The sequence below is a fragment of the Meles meles genome, chromosome X (genome assembly GCF_922984935.1).
Source record: "Meles meles chromosome X, mMelMel3.1 paternal haplotype, whole genome shotgun sequence".
NCBI lineage: Eukaryota > Metazoa > Chordata > Mammalia > Carnivora > Mustelidae > Meles > Meles meles.
In genome coordinates, this window is record NC_060087.1 from 28,439,170 (window position 1) to 28,452,531 (window position 13,362).

Consider the following 13,362-nt stretch of genomic DNA (forward strand, 5'->3'; position numbering starts at 1 on the left):
TAGCAGATTGAAGAGTATGTAAGGAATTTGGGGTACATGCTAGATTTAGTTTGTCTATTCATCAGTATGGAGGTATTGAGTAGGGAGTTGGATATGCAGATCTAGAATTCAGGAAAAAGGTCCAGATTGTAATAAAATTGTTGAAGCAACAACTTATAGATTAACATTTAAAGCCATAAAGCTGAATGAGTTTACCTAAGGAGTAAGTGGTGATAAGGAAGAAAAGCCCAAAAATGGAGCCCGAAAATTATTCAGAGTTTAGAGGTCAAGGCAAAGGAACCACCAAAGATATTAAGCGTGGTCATGGAAATTCAAGGCAGACTAAGAGAGAACCAACAGAAAGTGATATAGAAGCCAATCAAGCAAATATAAAGACTAAACAATGGATTTGATAATGTGAATTTACTGGTGACCATGACAAAAACTGTTTCAGTGTAGTGATGAGGATGAAAGCTTGATTAGGGAGCATTCAAGAAAGAATTGGATGAGTGGTATGGAAAGAGTTTCTATAAAGGGGAATGGAATGGAGAGGTGAGGTGGAGGAAATGTGAGGCAATAGGGGGTATTTTTAAAATTTTATTTTTAAGTAATCTCTACACACAATGTGGGGTTTGAACTTAGAATCCCATGATCAAGACTCATATGTTCCACCAACTGAGCCAGGCTGGCACTCCAAATGGCTGTCTTTTCTAATGGCAGGAGATATTACAGCATAATTCCCTACCGATGGAAATGATCCAGTAGAAGAAAGAAATACATTTTTGATGTCGGAGGAAGGAAGATATTTAATAGGTGGCATAATGTCTGCGTGTTGAAAAAAAAGGATGTTATCCAACATATAAGTGGAAAGGCTGGCCTTATGGTTGCCTGGGTGGCTCAATCGATGAAGCATCTGCCTTCGACTCAGGTCATCATCCCAGAGTCTTGGGACTGAGTCCCGCATCAGGCTCTCTGCTCAGTGGCGGATCTGCTTCTCCCTCTACCCCTCCTCCCTGCTCATGATCTCTCTGTCTATCTCTCAGATAAATAAATTAAACCTTTATTTTTTAAAAAAGTGGACATGCTGGCCATAGACAGAAGCACAGACAGATCACTCATATTAACAATGTGAAAATAGAGTCCATGAACTCACATGCAGTTCTGTGGGAGAATGTGAAAGTTCCCTTCTGAATGTTTCTATTTTTTTGTTTCAGTGAGATGGGAAACAAGTAAAAAAGAAGTGGGAGGAAGAGGAGGAGGAGGAGAAATAGGAAGCTAGTTAATTGCCATAGAGCAAGGAGGGAAGAAGAACTGGTAGATATCTGAAGCATCTATGAAAAACATTCCTCAGAGGAGTGGGGCTATGAATGCATTGGAAAAATGTAACAAATTACTAGTCAGCACCAAGGGGCTACTTGAGGCTTGCATTCATGATTTCCAAGTGACACTACTCAGCATGATATGTGTTTTCCTTCAGCCATGTTTATTCTTCCCAGTGCAGGCACAGCATCATCAGGAAAGTGAAACTGACCTAGGTAGGGTGCTGTCACATGGATATGTTACACAAAGACAGGAGAGGACAAAGGAGTTGAGAGAAAACACAAGGGGTGCTTTTGATGATGGATTACAGATAGCCAGCGTATAGCACAGAGTCTCTCTTGAGTAAGAAAGGACAAAGAGAAGAGCAAGTGCTTCTCTATTCAGAAGCTGGTAAAATTATTGAGTTACGCATTCCACTAGGATGGAAGAATTTTGAGGCTGGAGTACTATGGGAATGAGCTGGAAAGGAAGGTACTGATGACTGCAGAGTGGAGTACCTGAATTTGATACTGTGGAGAACTGTTTGGTAATGGACAATGTCTACATTAGGAGGCTGGGAATGGGCAGCCGAGGTAGAATGGAAGAGAAAACCCTGGAAGAGCTATCAAAGACCTGAGGGCTTAGGAACTGGAAGCATCATCTGAGAAGATTCGGAAATCTCTAAGAATTATGACAGGAATGACAGTAAGCCAGCTGTTAAAATATTTAAGAAATAATGAAGAGGGACCCAGGGATCTGTGGATGATTACACCTAAAAGCTGTTTTGAGTGAAAAAAAGACAGATTTGCAAATTATCAGAATGGCATCCTTCTAATTTCTCAATCCAGGGTTTCTTGGTAACTATTTATTATAAATTTATAGCTACTATTAATTAAAATATATACTTATGTATTATTTACGTAGAAATGACACATATTTTATAATTTTATATATGTAAGTTTATGTCTATTTCATGTCCATTTATTTTATTTACCAAGCTTGTACATAGTGATTACTCTGTGCTAGGTACTAGCTTACACACTTTACAAAAATTAACTCATTTGGGACACCTTGGTGACTCAGTCTCTTGAGCGTCTGACTCCTGATTCTGGCTCAGGTCATGATCTCAGCGTTGTGGGATAGAGTCCCCACATCAGGCTCTGTGCTCAGCGGGGGATCTGCTAGAGGATTCTCTCTCCCTCCCCCTCTGCCTCTGCCGCCCTCCACTCTTTCTCTCTTACTCTCTCTCTCTCTCAAATAATTAACCCATTTGATCACAAAATTCTTATAAAGTAGGTGTTAATATCATCACATTATAAAGACTGGGAAACTGAAGCACAGAGAGAATAAGCAACTTTTTCAGGTTCACACAAGTAGTTTCTGGTGGGGGTAAGATCTAAACTGAGGAAATATGGTTCCAGAGCCCCATTCTAACACACTATGTTTTGCCTCTCTACCCATGACAAATCCTTCTCCATCTGTAAGAATTTTAAATTTTATTAGTCAAGCATTTCCGGGAGGTGGGTGGACAATATTTTCATTGTGAGATAGGAGTTTCCTTATATAAATGGTGTCTTTATTTTGCATAAATAGTTTATATACCCAGTTCAAGTATCCCACTTGAATTCCAGATGCATTTCTGATTGTCTACTTCTCCAATATAAACATGACTGAAATGGAAGTATTTTGTTCAGTTTTGTTCCTTCCTTAGCCTCCAGTCTTTCTTTCATTAGGTAAAGGCACTATTGCCAACACTGTCACTTCAGACAGGAAACTGAATACACTTTGATTCCTCCTCTCAGCCTCCTGACTTGAGGCAAGCTCTCTTTACCAACAAATATGTCATTTCTCACAGGATCTGATCAAATGAAGAAAGTAATGTGTCATGTTAGAAAAGCAAATAATGGTCAAAGGTGGGCATGAGTGTAGAGGCCCAGATAAAAAATATAACAAGAACTTGTTTAATTGGCAAAAATAAGAAAAAAAAAGACTACATTACATAAACATAATGTCCGGCACACTGAGTGAAGTAAGCTTGCTGGAGACAGACCCTGGAGGACAGAGTTTCAACAAACTTTGTGTCCCACAAGCATTTTGGCCCAGTCTGCCCACAATAACATATCCCTTCCACATGTTAATTACTGTATAATGGGATAATAACCGATAACTGGAAATAAACAGTAATGAGAGAGCAACAAGTATTGAAATCATCTCCATCTCTATTTAGAACATGGAAAAATACTGGAAGAGGTTTGGACAGTGAACCAAACATCATGTCACAAGAGGATTATGTATTTCGAATTCCTTTATGTCTCTGGACCTCCACTAATGCCCTCCCTGTTCTTTGGCAGTATTACTTCCTACCTGGACAACAGCAACTCTTACCTGCTTCTACTTGTGCCCTTTCAAGCTATTCATCATACGACGGAGTATAGAGCAAAGTTTTCAACACTTACTTTAGAAGATGCCACTTCTCTATCTAAAAGCCTAATAGCTTCCCAGTGCACTTGACATGCATACTAAATCCTCACTTTGACTTATGAGACAGTTCATGACTTCTTTCCCACCAGCCTTCTTCTGGTTCATGCTGGTCCACTTAGAGGCTTCCCTTATGCTCCTCATGTATGCTCACTCTTCTTCTCTCCCACCTTAGTCATTTCTCCCACTTCATTCTGTTTCCAGACTTTTCCCTTGTCGCCTAGGGGCCAGGCTCTTTGCACTTATCAGGCATCAACTTTAATTCCACCTCTTCAGAAAACACTTTCCGGATGACCAGATAAAAAACAGGTACCCTGCTCCTTTAGTCTCATTCAGGGCATGCTTATTGCTTATTTCAGAGCATTTATCAACATTAAAATTGGGCATGTGTGTGATATTATGTTAACTCATTTACTTTCCATCTTCTGTACTAAACTATACCCTCCATGATGATTGATATTTATTATGTTTATTTTCTTCCAACTTACATCTGTTATAAAATGTTTAATAATACATACTGAAGTAAATATTCTAATAAGTAATGAAGAAATAGTAAAAATGTCTGAATAAATTATGTATTTTCATGCATATGATTAGTTTCCTTAATAACTATATAATACAACAATGTAAAGATATGTATAATTATGAAACTCCTTCCCTTCCTTCTTTTGAGTATGGTTCACTAATTTGTGAGTTATTTTAATAATGATTATCCTTTATTTATTAAGAAATAACTAAAACCTTGATTTTTTTTATTTGACTACAAAACTTTCAGAATTTAAAATGTCAACCATCTTATACCTACAAAATTAAATCATGGGATCTCAAAGTATCCCTAAGTATATCAGGCATTTGGGCAATTTTGTCTCTAATTATTTATGTTTTTTTTTCCCGACCCTGTCATCTAAAAACAAATGAGTTAATTTTAGCCCAAGAAAGAACATCACACCCCATTTTGTGTGTAGCCATTTCTGTAATGCATAGATTTATTATTTCTTTCTGGTTTCCTCTGAAGCCCTGAATTTGGCCCAACACCCAAGCTTGGCTTCATTGCTTAGAAGACTGTATTGCCTTACTTGTCTTCTTGCGTGCATGACACATGCTTAAAGAAGCATAGGTCTTTTGGCAGTAGTGTCAGAACATTGCACAGTGTGATATTCCAAGGAGACCCACAGAGATGTAAAACATTCTAGAATGGGTTAAAACCATGGATGGGATCTATGGAGTTTTTGTTACACAGCTGGCAAATTTTACAACACTTCCCTTAAATGACAAGTCTATGGTATATTTTATAGCAGAAAGAAGGTCTTAAACAAGGACATTTCAAGACCAGAGATACTTTAAAAATTATCCTTATCCAACATGTAAAAACCTTGATGTCTCAGTAATATTGTTGACTTTATACATCTTTTTTGCTGGTGTTTTCCCTCTCGCTCTAAATTGGTGTTGTTCTTTCTATCCATCCATTAGAAACATTCAACAAACAAATACCTTTCATACTGGCCTTCCAGGAAAATATAAATGGTATAATCTATTATCTAAGTAATGTTTTTTTTTTTCCTGAACATTCGTTCTAGAACTGGCTTACTCCAGAGAAGACTGCATGCTAGTCTTCTCTGCATGCTATGTGACCCAGGGCTATCTCGTCTGTGACTTAATAGAACTGTTGAGCATTTGCCAGTAACAATATTAGCTGGGTGACTTGCCTTGCCTTCTCCTTTTCTAAATTCTTCCCTTTTTCAAATTTAGTGTTTGCCTTGTGGCGTGATTTCTTTTCAACTTTTCAACTTTGAAAGGTTACTTAGAAATAACCAAAGACTGACTGCCTGTAATACACATAAGATGAAACCTCTCATTAACTTTAAAAAGCTACTGGTGTATTGAACAATAATCACTGCTTCAGGTCAAAATTTCATCTTTTGAATAAGATGTATTACATATATGGTACTTGCATATATAATATTTACTTTTCCATAATGTAATCTTGAAATTGAAAATCAATGTCTATAGAACGAACGTTCTGCTGTATAAAAACGAGGACCTCAGATGTGATCGTAGAGTTATTTTGTGTTTTATTTCCCCCACTGAGATTTTAACTATTTCCAATCTTAATTCATTTATGAAATAAATATAATGAGGAAGCCAAGCTTGCCTATCTTAATAATCAGAAGTGAAAATTATCATATTTGTACATACACATAGATGAGTCATTCGTTTTATCCCTGCACAAAGTCTATAAGGTTAAAATATGTTCTGCTAATCCAATTACTATTATAAAGTCATGCACTGGAGAAAACATTCAATGAAAATGCCTGAAAACAGGACCCAGGACCTTACCATTTAGCATGTTCAGTCTTCAAGAAAGTCATTTTAGGATTGCAGTAAGATGAAGAAATAGTATTAAAATTGCTACTCTAAGAGTGGGTTTTTTTTTTTTTGTTATAGTAGACAAAGGCTAGTTTGAACTCACTAGACTTTAAAGCATCAACATATTCAGAGATTAAACTTTCAAAAAGGCAGTAGTCAAGGGAGACATTAAGAAAATCTAACTTAATTAAGTAAAAACGAGGCACAGTGAAAGAAGCTGTTCATACCTGGCGACACACGTAATCCCACTGAGTGTTAAGTTCTCGGAGCTCTGTCTCAAGGCTGCTGGCAAACTCTGGCTCTGCTTCGGTCTTCAGCTTTTGTGCACCTTCATTGACACTGTTGAGACTGGGCTGAATCGTCTGAATATCATTGACTAAAAGCTAAGGAAATAATTCCATGTAAGCTAATGCAAATGTTGCTATAACATACTAGAAATGCCACATAGATAGGAAACATATAATCAGGACTCAGGACATTACCCATGAATTCAAGCCTTTATTTCTTAAAAGATTTTAAAGAATTTAAACTCTGATACACACCCACCTATAGACATAGACATATCTATCTCTCAGCCTTGCCAACCCTGTTCAGTGGTTTTCCTGGTGTGAATCAAGTAGGGAATTATCTATATTCTACTTAGATCAGGCACAAAAAGAAAGAAATTTAATATTCCTTTTTAGAAAAATGTGTGAAAATGATGGGCTTTATACATTACTATTTTTGAAATTATTTTGGTTTTCAGATGCAAGATATTGCAGCAATTGTTTATAGCATGATGGGTGTGAAGGTTATTTGTAAGCTGGGTTTGTTTTCTTTTTTCTTAGCTTGTATTTGCAAAGAAGATTCTTTAAAGAGCTAGATTACTTTCTTTCCACTGCATGATGATGGTATATTGAATATTATTTCAAAAATCTGTATTGTGTAATATTATGTCCAGCGTAATATGCCTGGGCAGAGCAACACAGTATGACTAATAATCCGCAATAAGATATAACAAATAGCTCAAAGGCTTCTTCGCCTTTAGATTAAACTGTATTTTATAGTAAAATAATCTTCTGAGTGCTGAGTAAAAGATAATGATATTCTATTCCTCATTTATTTAACCTGGTTTCTCAACATTGGCACAACTATCATTTTAGACTGGCTACTTTTTCTTGTGAGAGGCTCTTCTGTCTCTCTATGATAGAATATGTACAGAGCATTCCTGGCCTCTATCCACTACATACTAGTAGCATCAACCCCATTCCAATTTGTGATAAAAATGTCTCTAGAGGTTGCTAAATGTCCCTCAGGGGAGCAAAATCACTCTGGTTAAGGACCACTGATAAAATCAAATCGTAACTTCCATATAAAAGTCTTCATATGATAAGGGTCATATAAAAATCTTACCCTGCACTGTTTCAGCTGTCTTTTCAGAATTTCTGGATCCCCGAGGGCCGGCCATTCCTCCTTCAGGAAAACATCAACTTCAGCCATCCATTTCTTCAGAGTTTTTATGTGATTCTGGAATCAGAGACTCATTTTAAGCCATACTGGGGTGCTGATTTCTCTTAACACAATTCATCACAGTGATATTTATGAACACAAGCCCAGAAATAATTCCTGTGTTTGAAGGATGTTTCTAAGTTACTCTTCAGGAAAAGAATATTTTTACTAAGACTGCATTTTTATGGTCTACAGTATGAGCACTGGTGTATGAAGTCTGCTATTGTTAAAAATAAAAAATTACTACCAAATGTGGTTTTATGATGTTACTCTTGAGAACATTAAATCATATCCCCCCTAGAGAAATTTTAAGTTACAAAACAACTCATGATAATACTAACAATGTGCCCTTACAGTACATAAAACAAACTATGAACAATAAACTCAATGTAATGGTGTCTTTATAGCCTCCCTAAACCTGAACTTCCACAAATTGTTTTCTACAGTTGACAGTTTAAATAGTCCCTCCAGTTGGGAACTTCTCAGAACACAAGATTTTGTCATCTTTGAAGAGAAAACCTCTGATTTTAATTTCCTATTTGCCTGACCAGGTTGAAGTAATGATCAGGAGAAAAATGTCAACTTTTATCATTTATAAATAGCCAAGTACCTCCCATTTTTCTTTTACATATTGCTTCCCCCCACTCCCTGTTTTTTTTTTTTTTTTTTGGCTACTTTTCAAATGTGTGATTTTTGAGCTCCTTTATTTCCCACACAATTCAAAGCTGCTGCCCAGATGTGCTATTTCCTACCTTCTTAATTAAATCTCTGTTGAAAATGTGTGCTTCCCAGAAAGCTACCCGTTCAATATGATTAATACTAATGCTTTTTAAAAGCATTTGACTAGATCTAAGAACTTCAGGTTTCAATATCATCATCTTGCTGATATCTCTTGACTCTGGTTTCACATTTCTAAGATCTAGTTCAGATCTTATTATTGGCTTCTTGATTACCGCATTAGCTCTTTTTGCTGTCTGTCTCAATCTTTCCCTACTCTACTCCATTCTCCACATAGGTGTCAGTATTTTTCTTCACTCTGCATTCTTCTCATCAGAGTGATGCTTTGAAAACACAAATATTATCATATCTCTCCCTCTTTAAAATAGCAGTAACAGTTCCAAATTCTTATTTTTAATTCCATCACCATTAGGCTGTAATTCATATTCTAAACCATGACATCTGGGACCATTATCTACTCCTAGATCATTTTTCTAATCATATGCATTATTAATCTCCAAACATATTTTTGTCTCTCCAAAACTGAACCCCTTCTGGCTAAGTGAATATATGGCTTCATTGTGTCAGGTACCTTCTCTCCCTCTTTATCAGCTGACTGAATTCTACTTGTTCAAGGTGTAGCCCAGATAACCCATGTTCCAAGAACATTGCATAGCCGCTTCACCCAGCTGATGTTGGATTTCTTTTCTGTGTCTCGTAGTAATGTTTACTGTACTCTTTAATTTACTTCCTGTGTTGGCTGAATAATGACCTCACTAAGATGTTCATGCCCTCATTCTTGCAACCTGGGAATATGGTCCCTTACCTGGCAAAAAAAAAAAAAAAAATACTCTGCAGGTGAGATTAAATATTTTGAAATGGAGAAGTTATTCTGGGTTATCTAGCCAGGCACAATGTAATTACAAGGGTCCTTATTAAGAGGGGGTCAGGAGTGTGACATATAGAGGGAGAGGCCCTAAGATGCTGTGTGGCTGACCTGAATAGACAAGATGCAGATATCAGGGGAGAAACGCCATTTTCCAGAAGCTAACAAGGACAAGGCAACAGATTCTCTGCTAAAGACTCCAGAAAAGAGACAGCCCTATCTACTCCTTGATTTTAGCCCACTGCAGCTGATTTTGAACTTCTGACCTCCAGAACTGTAAGATAATAAATTGGTGCCATGTTCAGCTACTAAATTTGCAGTAATTCATGAAAGCAGCAATAGGGAACTAACACACCTATTCCCTTCACTAGAATGTGGGCTCCTTGCTGGCAAAGACCATGTATTTATACCATCTTTAAACACTGGTACTGGAAAAAATGAGTTTGCACATATGTGTATGTGCACATATGTTTATATGTAGAGATATGTTCATAAGAATGCTGTACTTTATGGATTGTTTTAGGACACGTTCTTTTGGTTTCTAACAGGTAAAAGCAAACAACAACTAATAGCTGCACTGGGACTTCAACCAGAAGTATCTTATTCATAATGCTTTTCATTATGCCATGATGCTGTCAAAGCATTAATATTCTTCACAATAATTCACCCCATAAGAGAGGTATTACCTATCTCAGTAAATATTTTATACTTTAGACTAGAATGTAATTGTTGGTTTACCATTTCCAGCTTGGGTGATTAGGAGCACAGTGGCACTACTCAAACAAATTAAGTCTTATCTATTCATAAGCTAAGTGATATCTATATTTTAAAAAGCAACTAGGCTAAAGGAGAGACTGGTTTTGAAAACTATTAAGCTAAAAATATATTTAAGTCCCATCAGTTTTGTTGGCAAAAAAAAAAAAAAAATTCTCAAGAAAATCTAGAAAGGGGAACTCTTTAACTACCGTCTTCTTAAAAGAAATAAGCAAGATACAGTCATTTGAGAAAAATGGGTGTCTTTTGATCTTATCACTCACTTTGAGGAACTATAGAAGTTAAATTTCTATATGCCTTTAAATTTTAGAACACATCATTAGGGGAGAAACAAGCCAGGAAAACAAATGAATACAAGAGTTCAATCTTGGATTACCTGAATTTTTCGAAGTTTAGCCATTTGCTCCTCTAGCTTCTGGCAATATTCAACCAGCTGGGAAGACAGCTTCTTCCAGCGGCCCTCAATCTCTTCAAATTCTGATTGATACTTCCGGCTAAGATCAGACAGCGGTGCTTTCTTTGACATCTCTTTCACAGTGGTGCTGAGATAGTTTAGGCCACTTTGTTGCTCTTGCAGAGAGCGTTGTAAAGCCTCAAATATAAAAAAGGAAAGCACACGTAGACTAATTAATGAAAAATAACAAGTTTCATTGCACAGTTTCACTTACAAGTTTCACTTAAATGTATTTACAGTGAAAGCGATATGATTCAAACATCTAAAAATATAGATGATGTACCATCAGTTACAGAATAATTAGGAGTAACTTAAATTCCACGGTTTACCCTAAGAATAATTGCACAGAAATATTTTATTTAAAAATCTATGCCTCTTTTTAGGAACAATGTCAAAAATAATCCTGACTATATCTAAATGAACCAGAGTTCTAGCACACCTAATTATGGCATCATGTCTGTATATTAATAACTATATTTATAGTATAGTTAGGGAGTTAATTCAATTACACCAAGTTTTTAGTAAGACAACTTCTAACACTCTCTAGGTAAAAACATAACTAAATCATATAGATAGATGAGATAACAAAACTGAGTAAGTTATCAGACGGATGGCCTACAAATGCCAATTAACTAAAGTTTCACATTTTTTACAAGACATTTTTTTTAGTGTTATAATGAAATTCTAGGATAATTTTGGGGAGAATTTCTAAAGTTGGTTTTACAATTATCCTGTGTAACCTATGCAATAGCTTATAATGGAATGTCTATCTTCAGGGTTTTTCTACTTGCTATTTATTACTTTCTAGTTAAAAAGTAATAAAGGATCAAGATAAAACATGGAAACGTTACCCATTTATGATTTTACATAAACTTTGTGTTTCTCTAACTACTGAACATGTGAATATATTATATACACACATACACAATCATCCCTTCTTTTATAATGTGATCTATAATATTCCCCAAATATGCCAAATGCATACTTTTTATAGTTGTAGAATATGCCTACCTTGCAGTATTTTAATTTTTTTTTACTTTGCTATAATTTTACTTCATTAAATTTGATTTATTATTTAGATAATATCTAGCATACATATAACTACATTTTGAGTTAGGCCTTTTATTTTTGTGAGTCTTTCCCACGTCATTAAATATTTTTCAAAAACATAAATTTTAAGGCGTCTCTGGTTCATTTAACCATTTCCCATTATTAACTCTACAAATTAACTTCTAATTTTCCACCTCTATAAATTATGTTTATAATCTCCCCATCTATCTATCTCCATATTTTTTCTATTTTTTCATGTATTCTGATTACTGCTTAAGATATAGGCTTCATGAAAATAGTATTCACAAGCATATCACAATTAATTATTTTTTACGTTATCAGGAAGTATTGAAAAGTTTTCTCAGTAAAACTTTAGTTCAATTTATATTCCCACCAGGAAGTGAGAAGGCAGTTCATTGCTGCCAGACTTGCACTTATTATATCTTTTTGTTTGCAACTTAGGTGTGAAAAATGGTATTCCATGTTATACATTTGTATTTCATCCTTTATAATTTGAATTATAAATTTTCATAGGTTTAATAGTTGTTTATGCCTCTCTTTGTAAATTCCTTACTAATGATTCTCCCTTATTCAGACAATTTTTTTCCCTGGTCTCATCTTTCTTTTAAATTGTCTGGTATTTTTACCATGTTTGCAATTGTGTCCATTGATTTGTGTGCTTCTCTCTTGTATGTTTTAAAATATTTTACTCAAAAATTTCTCCAAAATTTGTCCTTATTAAAATGTTTTTGAACTTTTTCATATATGTGGTATTTTGTTTTGGTGTAACATTTGACACAAAGTTCTAATGACATTTTTTTTTCAGCTACTTGATACAATTTCTCAGTAATAGTTATAAGTAATTTTTCTCTTCAAAGTTTCTTCAGTACAAGTATACTCTTCTACTCATCTATACACCATTTTGTATATACTCAATCTATTCCTCTAGTTGCTGTATTCCTTATACTCTTTTTAAGCTTATAGTTCTATTAAGTCATATTCTTTAAAGTAAATTTTGGAATCATTCCAAGTATAAAAACAAGATAAAAAAAACAAGATCAAATAGTTATAGGTTGCTTGATGTGATGGCAGAGGACACAGTCAGTCTAAATAGGGCAATATATAGTGAGAAATGTTTAAATAGAGATTTCTTTGAAGAAATAGTTGTAACATAACTTTAAGAAATAATATTTAATTCTTGAAAAAGAACTCTTCATATAAAAGTTATTTTTTTATTTTTTTCTTAGTTCTCAAAATGTACACATAGCTCCAAAATATAATTAATAAATGCTTTCTTGACTTAAAAAATAAAACGTGATTGCATACAACACAAACTTTTCAGAATTAGCAGGAAAAATATTCTGAAACCTCCTACAATTTTTTTAATTTACCATATTAGTATTTTTCTATCACTTGATATAAGGCTGCTAAAATATTAATAGAACTTGAAAAATAGTTATGATATTACATAAGGCTAATATTTAAAATTTATTTTATAACTACACAGATTTTATCATTTTATGTATGGAAATGTGAAAGGAGTTCTAAATTAGCAAGCAAAGGGGGGAATAATACTACAACTTTTATAATAACCAAAATCATTGTGTCTGAAAATAATTACTAAACAAGAAAGAATATAATTAATACACAGACCATGTCTCTTCAAAGACAGAATTTTTGTCTTATGGAGAGAAAGCACAAATGCATAAAATATTATATTTTTAAAAATCTTATCTTCAATTTTCCAATTGCAAACTATCACACCTACCACAATTATTTTATTTCTATTATTTTCATATTACACCAATGTAAAAAATAAAGGTTACACCAACGTGACTGTTTGATAAATGGTATCTGTACTACATTGTTT

The 13,362-nt window shown here is 34.7% G+C and overlaps 1 protein-coding gene across 9 annotated transcripts in view; it reads right to left on the reverse strand.

Moving 5' to 3' along the window:
- DMD (dystrophin) overlaps window positions 1-13,362 on the reverse strand; it is a 2,324,635-nt gene that overhangs the window by 1,408,956 nt on the left and 902,317 nt on the right. For 8 of the 9 annotated variants that reach the window (XM_045994540.1, XM_045994545.1, XM_045994539.1 and 5 more), the window contains exons 23-25: window positions 10,365-10,580; window positions 7,516-7,629; window positions 6,351-6,506 (exon numbers count right to left, since the gene is read on the reverse strand). In XM_045994540.1, coding sequence (XP_045850496.1) covers window positions 6,351-6,506; window positions 7,516-7,629; window positions 10,365-10,580 — 486 coding nt within the window. The remainder of the gene's footprint in view (window positions 1-6,350; window positions 6,507-7,515; window positions 7,630-10,364; window positions 10,581-13,362) is intronic. The other variant, XM_045994546.1, reaches the window with a different exon arrangement.